Source organism: Hylaeus anthracinus, unplaced genomic scaffold (assembly GCF_026225885.1).
Source record: "Hylaeus anthracinus isolate JK02 unplaced genomic scaffold, UHH_iyHylAnth1.0_haploid 0, whole genome shotgun sequence".
NCBI classification, from domain to species: domain Eukaryota; kingdom Metazoa; phylum Arthropoda; class Insecta; order Hymenoptera; family Colletidae; genus Hylaeus; species Hylaeus anthracinus.
This window is the reverse complement of record NW_026533254.1, coordinates 1,318,523-1,342,425: the sequence shown is the minus strand read 5'-3', so window position 1 is coordinate 1,342,425 and position 23,903 is coordinate 1,318,523. Positions and strand designations below refer to the sequence as shown.

The following is a 23,903-nucleotide window of genomic DNA, read 5'->3' as shown; positions in this document are numbered from 1 at the left end:
TGGAATCAGAAATGTATACAAGTCAAAACACGTTAGTAAGTTGTTGACACTGTTCTTCTGTGCAGCTTGAATTTAATTTTTGTTTTATAATCGTGTGCTTCAAAGAGTTAAATAATAAATTCGTTACAGTTAGTAGAAAGAAGAGAAAAACACGCTTTGGTGAGAAAAGAGTCTCGACATAAAACGAAACTGAATTTAAAAATATCCTCTCGTTCGTTAGTTTCTGAAATTCCTCCGTTCGTGTAGATAGATGACTAGACTGCGGAACTTTATGTAATATAAAATCTTCGCGAACGTGCCTACAAAAATTGAACCTAACTAGGAATTTATTTTAATCTGCAAATATTATAACATGAACTTTACTTTCAATCTTTTTTATATTCTTACGTATTGTTTGCATTTTGTAGTTTCTTTCATATTCAAATTTCCTATAAATGCATAAAGATCCGCAGTCTATAGATGATATAGATGACTAAGAACAAGGATGTAACGATTAAAGGGAACGAGAGAAATGAATATTCATTCAGCTATTCGTCAAGGGCACTCGAAGCAAAGGTGCGGCTTTCTGTTTGATCGGCGTAGTTAAATAATAAACTCGTTACAGTTAGTAGAGGAAAGAGAAAATCGCGCTTTGGTGAGAAAAGAGCCTCGATATAAAACGAAACTGAATTTAAAAATATCCTTTCGTTCATTAGTTCCTCAAATTCCTCTGCTCGTGTAGTTAGAAGACATCGACAATTAAGAACAACGATATAACGATTCACTGAAGAGTTAAAAAAAATAATCCTGAAAGGTAAGTGTCAAAGAAAATAGATTTAAATAAAATACTTGAATTTCGATGAAGTTCGTGTATCACGCTAATAACGGAGTACACTCTGTGCCTTACTAATATAAACTCACCTTTTATTTATATAAAAAGAAACTATACAACATCTAATCCTCCCTTAGTCACACATTTCAAGGGAGCACACGTAGTTGTAAAACCAAATTCCAAAGCTATTCGTGTAATTCCATTAATTGCACTAGTACTTTTCCTACAAAAAATTCTTGAAAATTGCCTTGAAAATTAAACGTTACACAGGTGGACCCCCTTAAGGGGGCATTTCATTGTGAACGAACAAAAAAAGCATATTTTCACTAATTTTTTTCTCAGGAACTATTACACAAAATTGAATAATTGTAATTTTCTCTTAAAGGTATGATTAAGGAAAGTAAATAAAAAATTTTTTTTTGGTAAAAAATATTTCGACATTTATTTACAAAATAATATGCATGTGTGCAAAAAAAAAGTTATCCGCTGGCGCAGGTGATTTTGACTCTTCTGGTAATCTGAAACAGAAAATCGAAAAAGTTTATTAAACTACATATGTCGTCACACCTATGGTCAGAACCTCCACTTATTTATTGCATCGAAAATAAACAAAATGGCAGCATTTCTTGTGAAAGAGAGAAAAAAAGCACTTTTTTGAACCGTAAATCAGGTGAAATTGTAAGTAAAAATCAAAATATCAACTACTTGGTGGTTCCGACCATAGGTGTGACGACATAGTTTAATAAACTTTTTCGATTTTCTGTTTCAGATTACCAAGAGAGCCAAAATCATCTGCGCCAGCGGATAACTTTTTTCTTTTGTACACATACATATTATTTTGTAAATAAATGACGAAATATTTTTTACCAAAAAGAAATTTTTTATTTACTTTCCTTAATCATACCTTTAAGAGGAAATTACAATTATTCGATTTTGTGCAATAGTTCCTGAGAAAAAAATTAGTGAAAATATGCTTTTTTTGTTCGTTCACAATGAAATGCCCCCTTAAAAGAAATGAGAGAAACGAATGTCCATTCAACTATTCGTCAAGGTACGTCGAGGGTACGCCAATGGCGCACGTTCTTTCTGTTTGATCGGCATGGTTGCCGCGGAGAGCTCGTGAACAGATCGCGTCGCGACGCAGGTAGAGTCGGTGGTTGGTTCGCGAGCAGCGTTGTGCGGGATCGAGATACACCGAGGCGCGATTAGATTTCGTTGGACGATGTGCGAGATCGGTGCACGTACACGTTTTCTCGACGGCGTATCTTAAAAAACGTGATCGGTCGCGAAGCTGTCAGACTGTGTCAGTTTTCTCGGAGCCAGTGAAAATCGAAATATCGATTGACAGGAGCAGAAGGGAACGGAGAGATCGTGATGAGCTTGAAAGCGACTCCGAAGCCGAGCACGGTGGCGATCGGGGCCGAGAAATTGAACGCGATTCACAAAATTCACGGCAGTGGCGGCTCGCCAGTCGCATTCGTAATAGGTGTTTCGCCACAGAGTGTCGTCGCTCTAAAAACCTGTGCCGGTTAATTATCCAACTCGAGAGAAAGTCGGTGGCTACTTCGCGTCTTCCAACCGGTCAACGGATACGTTGTTTGGATCCCAACTTGCCAAGTAAAACTGTCCACCGCGAGTGTTTTCAAATTGTGGTCAGTCTGATTAAGTGGTTTGCAAATCATTATTTCTAAGATAAATTTCGGGTAAGGACGATAGCAGAGGAAGTTTATATTATATTATATTATATTTCGAAAAGTTTAACACGTCGCTCGGCCAGCGAGCTTCCAGCATCATCGCGGTGTGACGGACGAACAGTATACGCGTTTGTAATTAATCTTCTCGTGTTTATACCAGTGTTTCTCAATATTTTTACTCTCGTGGTATACAATAGAAGAAGAGATTTCTAGATTAAATAAATAGAACGCAAAATAAGATTGACCATCTTGTTTGTTCATATTTATATTGCACATATGTTATGCACACAATTTTCACAGCCGATATAAAATATAAGTGAGATATTTATTATCCTTTTGGATAACTTTGGATATTCATCTCTAATCGAAATCCAAAAAGCACCCAAATGAAATTCTTAATGTTTGATCGAGTAAAAGGGGAATGAGTTTTCTTTTCTAAAAACAGGATTAGTTTCTCTTTTTTAAATTTCGTAGCGCACTTGGAAAATTTTATTGCATTGTAATATAATTGAATATACTTATATTATTTTATCCGCATTTAATTTTTAGTCCGTTTCCTGCTTTATATATCGCGATAGATCTTTATTTTTCATTTAATAAATTCGAGCAATACATGTAAAAAAGACTGGAACACATTGTTCTAGTCTTATAATGTGTATCAAGTATTTTTAATTTCGAAATTAAATTTAATTATTTTGTATACGTTATGTTAACACGTGCGAATGTCATTGAATTCTTGCATTACGAGTAAGATTCTTGTAAATTACTTGTAAAATTCTACGTAACCGAACGAAGATTGGGGGGCCCCCGAGTAAACATTGCCGTCACCTAGATCTGGATGACGCGGCGATCAACGTGTTAATCGATTAAAACTTCCCATTATCTCGACGTTGAAAAATTGTGTTAATATTGACAGTGGCTTTTATACACATAGTGTTTAACATCTTGTCACAGTGAGATTTCTCGAGATCAGATTTTAGAGATTAGATTCTCATCTTTCAATTCGTTCTTGAATTTGATTTTATCCATATTCGTAATTGAAAATCTTGTTCATGAATTTAAATCACCTTTAGTAGACAGGAATAATACATATCATAAACACAAAGATAAAGATAAAAATAATATCCATATTCGTAATTGAAAATCTTGTTCATGAATTTAAATCACCTTTAGTAGACAGGAATAATACATATCATAAACACAAAGATAAAGATAAAAATAATAATTACATTTGAACTTAGATTTGCAATTAAGATGATAAAGAGAAAAAAAGAATTATTATATTTATTTATTTATAATTATTATAGAAGATTATTTTGTATTCTATAATTTATTATTCTATAATTATTATATTATTATTGTAGAAGATTATAATAGAATAATATAATAGTCCGATTATAATAGAAAACAAGTACCAAAACAAAAAAAATCGTGTCAGAAGTTTTCAATATAAAGAACAAAGATCGTTTAAATTCTCTCGTCAAATTACAGAAAAGTCACAGAATATATATTTTTTAAAATGTGGAAGTATTACCTGATTTAGCTCAGAAAATTGCAACGACAATTACCCCTTGTTCTTTTCGTACAGATTTTTGAATTTATCACGAGTTTATGTACCATTGGTTCTTTACAGAGAGATCCATCGCGCACGCGCACTCACGCAAAGAAGTTCGCGGTTTAACCTGTAAAAATCATTCGTGAAACTTCGTTCCCATACGGCCTTAATTTTCAAGATTCGACGATTGTGTTCGGCTGCGATTATTCAACGATTGTTTCCCGATTGCGACGTTGGATATGAAGAACGAACAGGATCTGCGTGAATCGAACAACAGACTCGTTCGTTGCTGGATTAATGACAGATGTGTGTTTTCTGTTTGCATAAAAGTGATCGAAGTGTGACAGTTCGATAAATGTCATCGCTGGAACTCATTCTCGAAGTTGGATTAGCGTGGCGCGATTCGAGCGTATCGAATCACGTATCAGCGGATCGAATGCTGTTACATTGACATTTCGTGTATCGTAGACCAATGTAGCGCAATGTTCGCCAGATCGACCATCGTTATTGCGGCGCTGGGCCTGTGGATAGGAGTTGGTAAGTTGTTTTACTGACGCAATTCTGTATGTAATGGGGTTTTCCAAATAGTAGAGTTTTTAACACATTCGCGACCGACAGACATTTTACGTTTCTAATATCGAGACCTGACGAAAATAATAAAATTCTGAAGCTGGACATCGGATTTCTATTCAATTTCTATTGTTAGGGCGAAAATAAAGATTACTATAGATATGTTTTGAAATATCAATGTTGTAAATATGTAGCGTATAAAATAAAAAGATTTTCATAATTTTTTCATAAACAGAAATAAAATTTGAAGTAACGCGAATTCACGACAGCGTGAATGTGTTAATAACACGAAACAAAAGACATACAGTGAAGTATTGGAAACATCCCAAAACATGGCCAAAGTTAAAGAAGTTTTCAGATTTGCATGAAATTTTGTATACAGATTTTTTTTGAACGCTGATTACGAATTTGATATAAAAATTTAAAAAATCAAATTGGGTGGATCCAACATGACCGACTTGTCCATCAAAAAGTTTAACACAAAACCTACTACAACCGGTCAAATGACCGTTTTCAAATTTTTGTATACGGTTCTTCTATGCAATTACATGAATTATATACAATTGTTTCGTGCATTATTCAATTTAATACCACGTAAAATATTTTTACATTTAATTGAACAAAATGTCTTTAAAACTACTCATTAGTTCCATCGCAGTAGAAGTGTTAATTAGTGTTAATTTATCTGGGAACAGAGATAAACAGAATTTTATTGGAATAACATTGGGTTGTCTGGAAAGTCCATGTAGATTTTTGGTAGGTGGTACAGGCCTGAATATAATTAAAAGGTGGAAAGTTGTGGAACAAGATGGTACCTATATAATTCAATAAATATATATCAATATTTAAATGTGCCTTTGAGTTTTTCTTAAAAATTGACACGAACTTTTTGAACAACAGGAATCTTGTGTATCGATTTATTTGCAACGTTTATTCGATTGAGAAATCATTTCAGCAAGTCGTTATTCGTTCAATGTGAAACATAATCCGAATGTAATTTCACATCGAGTAAGTAACGGATCGCAAGTTGTTCGTCGTTTGTTCGTTATTCAAGATGTGTTATCTAGATGAGAATTTTCGACTTCCCTGAGTAGAAATTCTTTGCACGAATTGGAGTGAAATAATACTTTACCGAGAGCATGCGTTTTAGAAATCGTCTGATGTTTTTTCTTTAGAGCGTTGTTCTTCCTTATTTAGAAAGGCGCCAATCTCGACAATGATTTCGCGTTTAAAAAGATCAGACGAAAGGAAAGAAGTAGGATTGGTTGACTTCCATATGGAGAACCTTTCTTACTATGTATATTTCGCATTGAATAGAAGGAATAAATGAAAGAATATAATTTTAAGTTACGACCTCAGATTAGAAATTTCAAATTTGTTGACAAAAGCTGTGTAGTAGGAATAAGTATACCAATTGAAAAGTAATTAATAAGCAAGGGGAATTTAGGATACCCTTTGCATTCGAGAAGTGACTCTTAGTCACCACTAGTTTTCACGTAGCAAATCTACCAGCAATAATGTTTTTTTAGGTTTGATTTTTGTGGAACTTGAAGTGTCAAAAAAAAAAAATATATACATGTCGAATTGAGTAACCTCCTCCTCTTCGAAGTCGGTTAATAAAATGATTTTCGGTGAGGTGAAGGTGACCTGATTCTCAAATCTCAAATTAGTTTGGGATCACGAATCGGGTTACATCTTCGATGTGAATCTAAGCTTAGAATTCGTGGCGATAGAATACTAAGAAAGCATTTCGAGTTGCTGGTAGACTCCAGAAAAAAAGTTCTCGAGTACAAAGTGTATCGTATGATTAGGAGACTAAACCCTTTCTACATCGAAATTATAATGAAATAAAGAGATTACTATTATACTATTATATTATGCTTCAGACAATGGTAACAAAATATTATGAACCCTTTGATAAATATCTTTGTTTATTAAATTATGACCTTTTCTGTAGAGTATGAAGCAAGGAATAAGGATTGAGGATAACATAGTGAAACGAAGTTTTGTAAGTTATTTTCCGTGCAATTTGTGGTATTTAATCGTATTTGTGGTTTTTTAGCCAATGTCTTGAAGCCTATACTTTCTAATATATCCCGGAGAAAGCGTCGAGTAGACTTCTTCCGATGCATTCTTCAGACATGCGCGAAATCAGAATGTAGAAACATAAGTTGAATGGCTGTCGAAAATACACTGCAGGGCAATTTAAAAAATACAATAGAAAATTTATTAATATCGTGTAATTTTAATAAATCAGTAAACGTAACTAAATAAGTAACAAATTTATAGCAAAGGTTCATAGAATAAGTTAAAGTTGCTAAAAACGACGACCAGTTTACTGCTAAGTGTTTTAAAAAGTGTTGATCGCCAGAGAATAATAAAAAAGCATTATTATTATAAAAGAAACAGTGACTGTCTTCGTGAAATACTATTATATTATAAGAAAACTTATTCATGTCATAATAATAATACTAGATAAGTTCAAAGACATTTCGTTAATAAACCGTGAAAATTCAATTTTTTAAAATCAAGTTAAAGTTCCAACCTGCCTCCTGAAGTTTCACTCTCTAATGTTATTTTCTAAATAATTGGAGATACAAGTGTTCTTGACGTAATAAACAGATAATTAGTAAGAAAGTAAAAAGAATGAGTTTTACTTATAAACAATTATTGAGGTGTAAATTCTTCAATTTAGATTCAATTTATCGATGAATATGACTATTTTATGTATTAATCTATTATGGATATTGATTACATTCTATTTATCCGTAATATATTTATAAAGAACCTTTAACAAAATACAACAGAAATTCTATAATTTGAATCAAAATTTTTGTTAACCGTGCTAAATGAAGTCGTTAAAACAAGAAATTGAATTTTTGTATTTAAACTGTGTTAAATCAAGCCCGTATAAAAACAGAATTGGTTGCACTTGTAATATTTTACGATGAAAGAAACAAAACCTTCACTGGTCAATCGAATGAGAGTAAATCACTGTGAGATAATTTTATTTATTACTTATCGTTGGAATCAAACTTTTCCTATCACCTGCTGAGTTCGTTCCATATACATATATATCGCGTGTCGCACCTACACGACATTCCTCTAATATTGCATTAAGCTGCCGCCTTCGATACAACAGATTCCGCTTGCTCGAACGATTCCTTTCTCTTCGACGTTGATGTGGCAGAGAACATGGTCGCAAAAATTACTGTTAAGCGTGTCGAACGCGCTGCCATATGGTTTAATAAGATAGAAAGGAGATCGATAACGCGTGGAGCAAATTAATTTTAATGCGTTAACACGCCGTGGAATTCAAGCATGCGATTTACGAATACACAAATACCGATTTTCTAATCTCGACGACGAACGTCTAGTTGAATTCATTTGCGAACGAGTTTAGTGTTCCTGTGTGGTAAAGGTTCTAGGAGAAAGTTGTTTGAATCGCGATTTAATTTTAGTTACATAAAATCTATGATTTGGCAATCGTTTCTATCGCGACTATTATTTCTGGTCTCCGAGTATCAAAAATATTAAATAAAAGATTTTCTAAATAATGATTTAGTGTTTCTAATGGAACACAAATGGTATCGTATATATCCGACTTTCTAAATGAAAGTACACGTGGCTACAGTTAAACGGGCGAGACTACGCTGAGAGAAGAGAATATACTTCAACGTATATTACAGACAAGTATCTCTTACGGATGACCTTTTGAAGAAAGAGTTTTGTTCAAAATTAATATGCTCTAAAGATTACTTGAAATAAATTCTTTTTGTTGCACGTTATTCTGGGGATTATTTCTTTCTTTAAAATTTCAAATAAAAAACAACTCGACTGTCTAGTATGATAGGTATAAATCTGTGATTAGTTTCACAAATTTCGGAGCATTGTCCAAAATAAATCCCTGGACGTACTCCGAATAGAGTTATTTGATTAATTCGTCCTGGTGTTGCATCTATTTTTATTCCTAAACATGGAATAGTTCATGGATGAATTACAACTACTGACGTTGTTAGTATTCGGATAGGTGTTTTTATTGAAATAATTAATCAGTTATCAGTTTTTAACAGTAGTAGTAATAGTAGTAATCTATTTTATTATTATCTCGATATAAAAAGGGTTAGCGGTTCCTATTTTGTGCAATACACTTAATTCCATTAACCTTATTCTAGTTGATAATTTGTATTCAAAATTCTCCTCGCTTAACAATTACTTAACAATTGGTATTCCTATTCCTACTACACAGTCTTTGTCGATAAATCTTCATTTTCTAATCTGAGGTCATAACTTAAAATTATATTCTTTTATTTATTCCTTCCATCGTCTTTGGTCTTTTTTTCCCCTCTTTACTTGCCACTACTTAAATATACAGGGTGAGTTCGAAGAAACAGAACACCTAAATATCTCCGTTACATTTCGTTGTACAAACAAATTTCTTAGGTCAAAGTTACACTATTTGAAGGGCCACATGTAACGGTGTAAGGGAAAAAATGTTCAAGGTCTTTTTTTTATAAAATTTCAAGGTCAATGATGTTTTTCTAAATGGAATGATATATTTTCGTTAACGTTATGTTGTAGCTGACAAAATATGACGGTAGACTTGTATCTGCCTCTCGCCTTGAAAAATGTCACCCTCGAGGACTCGAAGGTGGTGGAAAAAATAGTCGAGTGGAAATGGAAATTTGTTCGCGATTGGTTTAAATATTCAATTACAGGATTGGAGGAGTCGGCTGAGAAGGAAAACGGTAACTCTATTGTTTGTAAAAGGCTAGCGGAAAACGGTAAAAGTGACCGTGCGACATCTAGTCGTCAAATTTTGTAAAATCTAAACGCTTACATTTTGGACCAGAATTACCCTTAACCCTTTGCACTCGAGAGGTGACTCTCAGTCACTATTAGGTTTCACGCAGTAAATCTACAATACCTAATGTTTCTTTAAGTTTAATTTCTTTGGAGCTCGAAGTGTCAATAAAATGATTGTCGGTGAGGTAAAGGTGACCTTATCCTCAAATCTAGATAGTTTAGAATTCATGGCAATAGAATGCTAAAAAACATCTCGAGTTGCTGGCAGATACCATAAAAAAAGGCCTCGAGTGCAAAGGGTTAACTGTCGACGCCGGAGAATATAATTTTACGCTTAAATAAAACTTACAACTTAACATTTATATTGTCAATATTTTCGATTATAAAGTCATTCGTTACTTGAAAAAAAATAACTCGTTACTTGTTGTCTGATTGGTAGTTGCGCGTACACACGAGTTTAGGTCAGGTCGACTACTTTTGGACCCCGCTACGTAGAATTCGTCTGACCCAGTAGTTCGTGGGACTGAGTCTGGAGTGGAGGTCAGCGTAGATCTATTCTGCGCAAGAAGAGAGTTGGTTATTCGATAGCCGATAACAGTTGCAACACGATTACGGAGATGCACGACTGCGAATGGCCAACGAGCGTATATGTACGGCTGATCGTTGGATAAACGCGAGGAACACGCGGTGGACCAAAGAAATTTACACGTTCTAAAGCGGCGTTAATAGATATACGAGCATATCTGGGGAACGGATTCTCGACGATATTCTGCGGCATACGCGTTTGCGTGTCGCAACGGTGCTTTTCGTCAAAGAAACTGCATACGCCACACTGCAACCTAATGCATTAACGCGCGTGTTCGTGTTTCAAAGTTCGTTTCACTTCAATCATACGTGCCTTCTCATCGTTTACTTCGCACGATGGGAGCGTCGTTTCATTGTTCGTTTCAACAGCACGTAGTCCCGCAAGCTGCTACTCTTCGCTTATCATTTCTTCACTTCCAGTCGATCTTTAACCCAATCGTTTGGCTAAGACTGACAAGGAAACGTCACGTCTATGTTTATGAATTCATATGACGATTTAGATGATTATTTCATGGCTAACAATAAGAAAAATTATTAGGGGACCAGAAAGTGTTGGTTAGTTAAATGAATAAATATGCATAGGGTTGAATATATATAAAAGTAAAGATATATTTGAATAAACTATTATACATGTTCGTAACGAACCCACGATGTGAACCCGAGTGCGGTCCATCTCGCACTCTGCTCATGTACAATACATACTGATACATAGAAAAACCTTACAGAAAGTAATGTCGTTGCTTTCACATTTAATTCAAACAAATAAATTTGTAATATGTTTTTATTTTTAATCGTTTATGTAATCGTTCTCGTTATCAACAACCTTTTACCATTTAGTGTGAAAATTTTCAATAACTGATCGATAAAAATCAATTGGTACATGTGAGATGATAAATGATAAACAAGTATTGACATTCGCAGAAACGATATTACTTTCTGGTCTCCCTAATATTTCGTGAATATGTTACTAAAACATATTTACACATTCCAAGAGAGCACGTATAGTTGAGAAAAGAAAATTGCGAGTTAATATTTCTATTTAGACTACAATCATAAATGATCGAATGTAAAAAGGCACATAATTAATTTCTACGTTTAATCATTTTCAAGCACACGTATAATTCGTTAGAAAAATGAGAAAAGACGATGTTTGATGACCACTATGCTTGTTACATATAAATGAATATTGTCGAAGATTGTCGTAAGATTGCAATAACCATCAGATTGAGATTTACATAAGTTATGCATTTAAATCCATTGTAATGGAGATTACCTTGTGGACTCATAAAGGTGCTACTCTAACATAATGAAGACAAATAATGACAAATAAATATTGCTACTTAAACTAGAGTCATAAATGTATGAATATAATGGCATAAAATTAATTTCTACCCTAATATTTCTATACGTCCTTATACGTCTCCATATTAGAGGGACCAAAACGAAATGTCATTTCTTTTGCATTAAACTGAAATGAATATTTGAAGAGATTTGCAGAAACGATATTACTTTCCAGTTTACCTAATATAACACTAGAAGTATTTGTGCCAATGAGCCTTACAATTAATTATCAATATTAACCCTTTGGCTGAAGAACAATTTTTACTGGAAATTCTAAGCAGTCGAATTTTTAAAAAGTATTACCTTATAGAGAATGACAAGGCGAATCTTTCTTGTATTTTCAGTTTATTCATCCAACGTTTACTTTCAAAAATAAAAATTAAACACTTAAAAGTTCTTTAAAATATGAAATTGCTGCAACTTGACCGACTGCAACAAAAGTTTCTCAAGGCATGAAGGAATACTATAAACTTTGATAATTAATATGACAAATAAGCCTCCGGGGTAATAATTTTTCTTAGCGGCAGAATAAACATCTAAATCCTCATACAAATTCAAATGTAAATTTTGTACCCTTTTTCTTAATTAAGAAAAGCAGAGTTACTTGTTCTCTTCAGGTTGTATTGCACGTTTTATCATCAACCCGTTGCATGTTTGTCTTGAACTGGATTTTACGCTGCATCACCGTTATTTCAACATCATGTTCCTTAACTGTCGCATTTTTGGTTCAAACGAAAAAATGTCAGGAATGTACGGAGCAGGGTTAAGCAATATTTCGAACGAAAAGGGTAAAGATGCCACAATTAAGAAAGGTAAAGAGTTTCGTCTGTAAGTGTGTAGTACGATAGATATATTTCTTTATATAGCATACAGGGTGGGTCAAGTAAGTGTAACAAACCATAGCTTCATTATCGGTACATTTAGAGAAAAATGTCAAAGGGAAAAGATGAATGGTTCAAAGTGCACTACATACGTTATAATATAAATATTTAATGTATAGATCATTTATATAAAAATATAATACTATATCATTATATTATGTATAAAATATATAAATATGTTTTTCTTATAAATGAAGTGGTGCATGTGCAACCGATAGTTGCAATAGAGATGCATATTTTTTGTACATACAATGATCCCTTTCGTCATTCTACATAAAAAAAAATGTAAGGATAATAAAGTGGTAAAAAATAATGATTAGTTTACGAGATGTTTTAAACAATTGTCTGTAATGAAAAGTATACTCATTTATATAAGATAAGAGATTTGTAGAAGATTTAATTTTTTAATCAAACACGAATGATATGGAATACCTCCCATTTTTACACAAACTTTTACACCAATTTTTAAACTATTAAACATGAAAGATGATTTATATCTCCATCATAACTACGCTAACAGACATATTTTATTATTTAAAAAAAAAAGACACAATATCCTAGAGCCTCTTCCTTTAAACTCCAGTATTTTTATTGAAGTAAAAATATGTGCGTAGAAATTTCTTTAAAAGCCCGAGCGGATTTAAAACTTTTCGACGACACTGTATTTCGACCGAGACACAGACGCGATTATCGGTGAAGGTTGGATACGAGTTCTTGTTTGGTGTCTGGCGACCCGGTTATGCGGTTCGCTGTTTTAAACGCTAATTCGTTCGGTGAGTGTTCGGCCTCGTTACTATTTTATTTCATCATACAGCCTCGCCGACCATTTTTCCGCTCGAATTCCTTGCAGTGGAGAGAACCGCGTGTGTCTTCTTTTGCGAAAGAAAACCGTTGCAATGCCAGCTAGAAATACCGTGAAAAGTGCAGAAAAGTCGTACCCGGAACACATTCCTGTATTATCTATCGATTAACGCACGTTCGCGCGAATACCGTCCTTCCATTCATTTTGTGTAACGGCGAAACATTTGTTCGCAGGTGCGTACACAATAGATACACCTATCTAAAAGGCGATTATTCGAATTTTTTAATAGAAAATGTGAGGAATAGAATGCGTGGCGTTGTCTGAACTTTTTTTGAGGCATTTTAATCAGCTATGTGAACCTCGCACCCGACTTTTCAAAAATTAATTTTCTTTTACAGAAAATGATAGTATTTCGTTTGTACTTACTTGTACCATCGATAGTATCGTTTGCACCTTCATCAATAAATAAATAAAAAAAATTAAAAACATGGTCAGCACCTGACATTGAGATTTTTGAAATCTGGTTTTTCGGTTAATTGGTAAAAAACGGTTGAATTGTAAAATTAAAACTACTTAAGTACAAACGAAACGAAAAGCGATACAAACAGGTACAAACGGTTCTAAACAACAGGGAAGAAACAGATTTTAAAAATCTCAATGTCGGATGCTGGCCCTTTTTTAAATATTTTTTATTTATATTGATAAAGGTATAAACGAAACTATTGGTGGTACAATCAAGTAGCAAGTAAAAAAAATTAATTTTTGAAAAGGCGGGAGCCAGTTCACGTAGCTATTTTAATCGATATTTCAATTGTTCCAAACAGTAACACATTCGTTGCCTAAGCAGAGAGACTTCCTTTTATCGTCGTCACGATTCGAGTTCGTTTCACGAATGAAAGAAATAAATTATTAATGTATTTGTGAAATTTGTGGATTCTGTTGGTTCTGATTCAACGTTGTATCATGTTTTTCGATCTTGGAGACAGTTAGCAACGTAGAAAATTCAATGATATCGTCTTAAATGTTCCAGGAGCTGTACATCTGCTTCACGTGCACGTGAAACTTTAAATCGGTCGGTTCAGTAATTCCCGAGTCGCGTCGATAGTCCCGAGAAACATGATTTCGAGGAAAACGCGTTGAAACTCGTCGGTCGGCGGCGCACCTAAGCGATCTGACCCACTCTCGAAAATACTTTATGATTTCGTTATTTTTCCAATTTTATAATTTTTTACATAATTAAACTTATCAAGAATGTAAACAAACTCTTACGGTTTTGTAGTTATTGTGCTATGTGTTAATCTAACTTGAATAATTTTTCATAAATCAATATAAAATTTACGAGACAATATTTTCTCTTGTCTTATAAACTCACCTTTAGTCAATATAATACAATAAATACTTTGATGTGACCTTCTTACGATTCCTCTTAACTTTTAAACACTTTCAAGACTTTATGAATTCATAAACTATTTCAAGAATTAAATTGAAACTTTGCACCGGCATTTATGGATAACGCAACAAGTTGTATAACATTTTTTATAAAATTATACATTGTGATATCTATTATGATAGAAGCTAGTTGTATTAAACACTGTGACAATGAATAATTCAATGCTTATGTTTAATGTTTTTTACTAACTGTTCGTGGTTGTCTACAATAATACAAATATATATAAGATAATCTTATTACTAGACTGCGGTTCTTTATGCATTTGTAGGAAATTTGAATGTGCAAGAAACTACAAAATGCAAACAATATGCAAGAATATAGAAAAGGTTGAAAGTAGAGTTCGCGTTATAATATTTGCAAAGTAAAATAAATTCCTATTTAGGTTCAATTTTTGTAGGCACGTTCGCTAAGATTTTATTTTGCATAAAGATCCGCAGTCTACTAATTACTAAACTGCGGCTGTTTATGCAAATTCAAATTTGTACAGATACAGAAAAGGAATTCAAATTTAAATGAAATTATGTCCTACCTTATAAACAGTCTAACATGTATATTATTGTATAATATTTTATACATGTTCGCACATTCTCATAGATTTTACCATATATTCACTTGTTAGAAATGCATAAACATCCGCAGTCTACTAATTACATTAAAAGGAAAAGGTATTCATAGTATGAAACTGCAAACTAAAAATAACTCCTTTTTAAACGAATACGAAAGACAAATTATTTTATTTTGCAAAAGTAAAAAATTGTACGAGTATATCTTTATCTTCTCCATGTAAAAAGTATCAATTAAACAGTACTTTGTCGAAATGTGATACAAACGCGCTACGCTCGCAGCGCATAGCAGCTCGCGTAAGATGGTCTTTCCTATGTGAGTATTGATGTCACCGAGAAAGATGCTCGGCGTAGTGCAGTTATACAGGCGTTCGATTTCTTGGAACATTCCACTTCGTGTCTTGTATATTCCAGCTTATTTACACAATATACATGTAATAAATTTAATTCTTTAGTTCTTTCATTTTGTTGTTAACTAAATGCCATATTAGTACCAACGCAATAATCGATGTATATGTATAATAATTTTAATGCTCAACGTTACAGTATTTCTGACTACAATATATTATTCAGCTAAAATATTTCTCTGTAATTACCAAGACTCGTATATAAATATATATGTAATAGCTATTTATATATAATATATATCTATTATAAATGAATCATTGTTGAATACTGAATTCTATGATGAACAAATCGTTTAGAAGGTATTGTTATTGAATTAGGATCATATATAAATATATATATAAAAAACGTATATGGATTTTTACTACTCTTATGGCAATATTTTTTACTTGATATTAGAATATTAAGGTATTTCGTAAATTTCACAAATCGAACGTTTGTTTCTGTCGTGTTAACGAATAAAATTACTAAAAAAGCTATGCCTTCGACGATCGACTATGTAAAAACCTTGAAATCTTTTCATCGGACTGCCTTGAGTGGAACTTGCCGTGGCTATATGTGTCTTGTAACGTTATACATACTCACGAGCAAGTATACGTTTCGCACTGTGGTTGTATAAATATAACAAATACTTTTACTTGACAAAATTTAGGAATATACGTTCAAAATGTATTTATATACAGACATAGTTTGAAATTGATATACTTTCTAATTTTCTTTACAAAAATTACCAACATATTTTTTATTACACATTTAAAACCTCATGGAGGTTTATTTCTGCAGAACATAAATACATTACTGTTAACAGTGTTGGGTGTACAGATACTTCTTTTTTTCTTTAAATCTATACATTGCACTCTTTTAAAAAAAGGAAAGTGAGGAGTACGTTGTAATATTAGGCTTAGCAACTAGCATTTTTATATTTAGGAGAAGTTGCAGTTTTATTTGTTGTAAATTTATTATTATTACAATTTCAATCTTTGGGAGTCATAGAGTCAGCATTGCCCCACTACTTGATTGATATTTTCACTTTCGCAGTTACATTTGCATTGTGAGTTACTTGTGATACCTATGGGTATAAAAGAGACCGCTAAATTATAATTATTTGCTTTTATACAGTTTATTGTGATAATTAGTTCTCTGGTCGATTGTTTGTGATAATACCATGGTGCTAAATTCCCAAATATCAACTAGGTTTCCAAGTGTCGCACTAAGGAGACTCTTTAACTCTTTGACCGCGGGACGATTTTTGCTGGAAATTCTAAAAGACTTAATTGATGTGGAATTTAAAACAATATCGGCTTATAGGAAATGATAAGATGGAACTTTTTTATATTTAAAGTTTATTCATAGGACGTTTAGATTCAAAAATAAAAATTAAAACCTTAAAAGGCCTTTTTGCTGAGATCTCGTAGCGGTCTGACCCTGTTCCTGTAAATATTAGGGGAACCAGAAAATAATGTCGTTTGTTTCACATTAAATTTAAAGAAATAAATTTACAACCTGTATTTATTTTTAATCAATTATGTAATCATCCTCGTTATCAACAGCCTTTTCCCATCTAGTGCGAAAATTTTCAATGCCAGATCGATAAATAAGTATTGAAATTCGCAGAGACGACATTACTTTCCAGTCCACCTAATACAACAAATCACTGTCCAGTTAATGAATAACAGAACTATAGAATAGCGTACAGTTACAGATTGGTTAATTTCGTTCCATAAAATCTAGACATTTAATTTCATTTATCGTTTAATTTCTGTTTTGTGGCTTGAGGTTACGACAGACAATTACGAATCACCTTATATAAGAGAAAAGTGTTTTTCACTCGATAAGCAGGCCTAATTTCAGCAAAGCGATAAATTGATTTTAACGAAACGATATTAAATTACAGCGCCAAGCTCGGCTACGACATTTGATCGAGCAACTTTCTCCAGAGACTCTAGTCTGTGATGTAAACTTGGGTCTACAGCGTATGTTAAAAAGTTATTTTTACGTCGTGGTGAATTATGTACCTTACCAGTGTAATATAATTTTTTCGATACGAATTTATTCCATTTTTCACTTTATTTACTCTCGGATTCAATTTTATATAGTTCAAGAACGTGAAATTAGTTTATATCGTTACAATTATTATTGTATATTCTAGTGAACTTATTATAAGTTCTGTAAATTTTAATATGGAATGTATTGTATTCTAAATATATATGTTTCCATAAAAGTATACTTTCAGTGTCACTAGAAACATTCTACCAATAAGTACATATACTAAAGTTTGCAAACAAAACTTCAAGCACCAAAGATGAACAATAAGTAGCACAGTATGGAATAATATAAAAAAATATTGAAGGTAATGTTCACATCATAACATTCGCCAAATAAAATAAATTCCTATTTAAGTTGAATTTTTGTAGGTACGTTCGACATCGGCAATGATTTCATTTTGCCATAAAGATTTGCAGTTTAGTAATAAATTTATCTAAACAAAAATATTAATTATCAAGACTTCTCTAAATTTTCGGATAAAATAAAAACACTGACTGAAAAAGATGTACAATTTGTTTTATAAAAATGTACTCACCAATAGGATTATAAAAAAATTTCAATTATCAAGGCTTCTCTAAATATTCGGATAAAATAAAAACACTGACTGAAAAAGATGTACAATTTGTTTTATAAAAATGTACTCGCCAATAGGATTATACAAAAATTTCAGTTATCAAGACTTCTCTAAATCTTTGGATAAAATAAAAACACTGATCGAGAAAGATTTACAATGTTTTTTTATAAAAATGTATTCACCAATAAGATTATACCCTAAATAAAGTATAGTTCGTAAATAAAATTATACTGTCCACGTAAAAATAACAATTCCGTTCATCGTTATTCACCGTGTTCCCTTCTATTCTGCTAGCCTAGCTAAGTTTGTATTCAGAAATAATCGTGAACCACACCGTATACCATTTGTAATTTGCTGAAGCGATTCGTGCATTGCGAAGACGAGTTCCATTAAAGGTGTTAATAAACGAAAGTGTGTCAGGTAGCAAGCGTTCCTCGGCGTTTCCTTAAAATCATCCTAGGAAGCCGCCTCGAGTAGTAATTGTCCAGTTTCAGGAAACGTCGCGCCGACGATTTTCCTCGTCTGCAATTAACTAAGTGGGACAGATCGATCGACGACGGTCTCGGTAATGGTCTCGATTCGTACGCGGCACCTGACTCGCGAAACCCCGGCGACAAGTAGATCTTGGGTTTGCCAGCGAAGAAGCCATGATTCGACGTCGAGCGGTCCGTACACACAGACAGTGTCAGTCCAGTCATTTGGTCGCACTTTCATCGTCCCACTTTCTCCGTCTTGTTCGGGGCGCGTTGCTCGTTGACCACACGTCATCCCGACAACCTTTTATCCGAGCTCAATTTCTCTCTTTTTTTCACGGATCTCTGAAACGTAGTCTTTTCATGAGGTTGCAGGGAAAACCCGAAGTGGACTAACCGACCGCATGATTCAGAATTTAGAAAATCATGATCCGAATTACCAGGTCAGTGTTTCTCAAACGATGAACAGGGTGTGACGTGAGAAACAGAACACCTGAGTATCACTGCACTGAAAACGTAGTCATGTTTTTCCTCCCATAGACATTTTTTTCCGAGTCATCGAAGCCATTAACTCTGTGAAGCTTGGTGGGTTAAAAACTGTCCCATCTTTTACTTAACTTTGCTATTTTATTTAAAGTTTTTCATTCGTGTCGCAATACTGTGGACTAACGCTAAAAGTACAATAAGTGGAACCAGAAATGTCAAAACGCGTTAGCAAGTTGTTGACGCTACTCTTCCGAGCAGCTTGAATTTTCTTTTTCTTTTGTAATCATGTTCCTCAAAGAGTTAATGTTTTTTCAACCCTTTGCACTCGGATGTCCTCTCTGAGGAGACATCGTAAGTTCAACGTACCGTGTAAATTATCAAATTTACTCTATTTTCATTTACTTTTATTTTTGAAATTTATTTTATTTATTTTAAACTTTGTTAGTGATTACACGGGATAAATTCACGCGAGCACAACATTTTCAATAGTGTATACTTCCTTGAAGGTTTCTTCATGCAAGGTCATCTGAAGGTCAACGTATTATACATGCTTGAATTTGTCTTTTTATCAGCTACAATATTACGACAATGAAAATACCTCGTCCTATTTTAAAGAACATTGCTGACTTTTACATTTCAAACTACATGACTTTGCGATACTTTTTGTGGAGATGGTAATATTGCCTCTTCGGATGTACAGAATATGCGGAAAGGAAGGCGAAAAAATTCTACATTTAATAAGCGAATGTGAAGGGATAGGAAATACAGAAATGGAAGTAGAGATCATTTTAGACGAGAAAGGTACCGGAGTTAAGTGGATGAAAATAATTCTAGAGGCAAGAAAAAATATCAAAGAGGATGGAAGGAATAAATAAAAGAATATAATTTTAAGTTATGACCTCAGATTAGAAAATGAAGATTTATCGACAAAGACTGTGTAGTAGGAATAGGAATACCAATTATTAAGTAATTAATAAGTAAGGAGAATTTAGGATACAAATTTCCAACTAGAATAAGGTTAATATAATTAAGTGGATGGCAAGTAAAGAGGCAAGAAAAAAAGACCAAAGAATAATTTTATGTTACGACCTCAGATTAGAAAATGAAAATTTATCGACAAAGACTGTGTAGTAGGAATAGGAATACCAATTGTTAAGTAATTGATAAGCATGGAGAATTTAGCAAGGTTAATGTAATTAAGTGTATCGTACGAATAGAAGGCTCTAACCGTTTCTATATCGAGATGGTAATGAAATAAAGAGATTACTACTAATACTACCCCTCCAAAATTGAAAAGTTTTTATAACAAGAATTTTTTCATTTTGTTAGCCAAATATATGTAACTGTGACCTGTATCTTAAATGATCACCATGTTTTTGAAAAGGACCAGGTAAACAAGGTTGAAAAGACCTGATAGAAACAAACAAGTATGGGGACACATTATCGAAAGTACCAATAGACATTTGATACTTCGCGGAAGTATTGATAACCGTTAAATGCTTCCTTGAAAGTATCGTTAAGCCTATGACGCGCACATGGGTTGGAACGTTGGGTTAAAATATTGCGTAGTTTCGAAAACAGCATAATTTCTTTTTGATTGTATATATACATATATACATATGTATAGTCGCATCAAATGTTAATGGTAATGAGCGACTTTTCTTAGTTTCGTTAGAGCTCATTTAATAATGTAACTGTCAAGGAATTCACTACTTTTTCATTGTTTATCAGTGCAGTTTCTTTATACATAAAATATTTATGAAATCAGAGTCGTTTCCCATTTTCTGAGCTGAGTAAAAACAGAAATCAGTCTACTAATTTTTCGATAGTTTAAAATTTATTAAAATTCTTTGATTACGAATAAAAAAGAGAGCTTTCAATATCGACTCTTCAAAAACTGAATGTTTCTTCCAATGTATCGCAATTAAAGGAAATGACGCGAAATCGCCTCGAAGTCAAAGTGTGATCGATGAAACGGTTTCGTTACAATTTCAGTAATTAATTAAGCATTTTTATTATTTAACCGTGTTTTTGTCTAAAAAGCTACACCTTGTAAAACTGGTGCCAGCTTTTTGGGATTTCGAGCCACGATGCGATAAATTTCATCGGTTGAACAGCACCGACCAAGACAAATGAACGATAAAGATAAACTACAGCGTAGCTTCTGTTATTGCGGTCGGTGCATTACAATGCAGAACCGACAGCAGCGGTGCGCACTGCTTCTTTATTTCAAGCAGTGTTTCGAACGCTATAGCGGTAGTGAAGTCACTGCACCGTGAGAATACAGTTACGCGGTATTCTCGTGAATGATGGCTACCATTTACCGCACAGAAAGAGGGGCGAGGGAGGGTGAAAAGGAGAAAACGTAATGTTATTAGAACTTTCAATAATTCTGGTTCTCTTTCCGCGAAGAAAATTCCTGCCCCAACGTGTCCACGCTCGCGACATTTTCTTGGAATACATTTACTGAGAAAAGTTGAGAGGCAAAGTAGCTACTGAAGCATTTTGCTGTGCAAATAAATGTACTTACTATACTTAACCCTTTGCACTCGAGAGGTGACTCTCAGTCACCACTAGGTTTTTTTTAGGTTTAATTTCTTTGGAACTCGAAGTGCCAATAAAATGATTGTCGTTGAGGCAAAGTTGACCTGATTCTCAAACCTCAAATTAGAGATCTCATTTTCGAAGTCAATATAATCTCAGCATTCGTGGCAATAGGATGCTAAGAAAGCATCTCGAGTTGCTGGTAGAAATCAGAAAAAAAAGCCTCGAGTGCAAAGGGTTAATATACACTTAATATATACATGTATATTTGAGTGTATTCTTAAGAACATTCAATTTTTTTGTGATAAATCGCAGGTATAAAGGATTTTTCAGAATGGACTTTTGGATTTAGTTTTTCAACTCTTTGACTGCGGGACAATTTTTGCTGGAAATTCTGAGAAGCGTAGAGGTGTGAATTTTTAAAAAAATATTAGCGTATAAAGAATGATAAGACGGAACTTTTTTATATTTAGAGTTTATTCATACGGCGGTTAGTTTCAGAGATAAAAATTGAAAACTTAGAAGATCTTATTTCTGAGATTTAATTATTGCAACGAACTTCGAGCTTTTCAATTTTTTTCAGAAACTAAGCATCCTATGAATAAACTGTAAATATGAAAAAATTTCGAATCATTATCGCCTATAAGCTGATATTTATTAAAAATTGATATAACGAATACAAACATTTTTCTGACTTCATTTCTCGAGGGCGCATATATACTCCCTTCGCACTCAAAGGGTTAACAAAATATAATTAGTATGGAGTCTTTTGGAAACAATTACAAACGCGAAATAATTGTATTCAATATTCGAATTAATTTTTGCACATTCGATCATTCTCTTTTCGTTTAGGCTGGCCATTGTGGGGGCATCTTATTGTACAATACAAATTTTAATCAAATTAAAATTATTATCTATATATTATAATACATAATATAGTTAAATTGATATGTAAAACGTACAACTCTACCAATTATTAATTTAATAGAAAACCTTTGATATCTACTAGATTTACGGTTTAAAAAAAATGTTTAATAAGTAAAAAGTAGTAATTTAAATTGTTAAACTCTTTTGCATAAACGCAAACTGGTTTCTAGAATAAATGTTGACAATGTGGAAATTCATAATTAATAATGTAGATACTAATGGAATGTAAATGAAATATTAAAACAGTTTGTTTAGTCAAAGGTGTCACTGTTGCTTAACATTTGCGTGCGAATATTTCGTTGACCATGAAGCAATAAAAGCATACGTACGCGCGAATACTTTTTTCCATTCGTTGCGTACCTCTTCGAAATCTTGAAATCGACTTGAAATAAAGAGGATTTTCAAACGTTATTTACAAGATACGCAAATTACTTAGTTTATAAATTGTGCGAAAATACGACATAAAATTAGCGTAAAATTTCAGTTTCAGCAAAAAGTGGTCTTACACAACTGGTTTCGCTTTGAGACGTTTCACGCAGTAACCGTTTCACCTCTTCGGAATCTGATTTATATTCCTGAAACGTGCATATGATTATAGTTAAAAGGAATTTCAGATTGAGTGAAAGTATCGTATTAAAAATGAATATCATTTTATTTGCGAGATAAGTTGTATCTGTAATATTCAAATTATGCCTGTAAATTTCTTTTTAATTAACCAAAACACGTTTGAAGTTTAAAATTTACGCATTTTTATTTGTTTACATAGTAAAGATCCAAGTCAATATTTGTGTGTCCCCATTGTCGATATAATTGGCATATTTGACGACATATAACTCGAAATATGCTTTGTGTACTGTTCAACGAAAGCTTCTGCAATTCGGTCCATTTTTCGAATTTCGAAACATTCTTTTGCAGGACTTTTTTAAATATTCTACAGATTCTAATAATACAATTTGAAAATTAACTTTAAATTAGAATTATAAATATATGAATATAAGTATATATATAACTTTAAATTAGAATTATAAATATATGAATATAAGTATATATATACTTATATTCATATATTTATAATTCTAATTTAAAGTTAATTTCCAAATAAACAAGTATATATATATAAGGGGGTGAATTAACCCCTTCACATCAACCCTCGCCAATGCAACTTTGCACACACCCAGAAGACACTTGAAGACTACTCCTCACGAAGTTTCACCGAAATCGGTTGAAAACTATCATAATTATGAACATTTCAAAATGTGTTCCGTTAATTTTGTCCAACAGTTTATATATATTCACGAATTAATCGATATTCGAGCTAAATAACAAGTAATTGACTCTACAAAGATGATTAAATGGCTTCCTAAGAAAGCATTATGGGCTAAAAGAAGGG

General features: G+C 33.0%; 1 protein-coding gene across 6 annotated transcripts in view; it reads left to right on the top strand.

Annotated features, from left to right (window-relative positions):
- Nucleotides 1-730: 730 nt before the first annotated feature.
- The window catches only part of LOC128890814 (tyrosine kinase receptor Cad96Ca), a 42,100-nt gene continuing 18,927 nt past the window's right edge, over nucleotides 731-23,903 (top strand). The window contains exons 1-2 of one of the 6 annotated variants that reach the window (XM_054150089.1): nucleotides 731-793; nucleotides 4,139-4,597. In XM_054150089.1, coding sequence (XP_054006064.1) covers nucleotides 4,543-4,597 — 55 coding nt within the window. In that variant the 5' untranslated portion in view covers nucleotides 731-793; nucleotides 4,139-4,542. Of the gene's footprint in view, nucleotides 794-1,962; nucleotides 2,515-3,947; nucleotides 4,598-23,903 lie in introns of those variants that run through there. The other 5 variants (XM_054149834.1, XM_054150177.1, XM_054149744.1 and 2 more) reach the window with 5 other exon arrangements.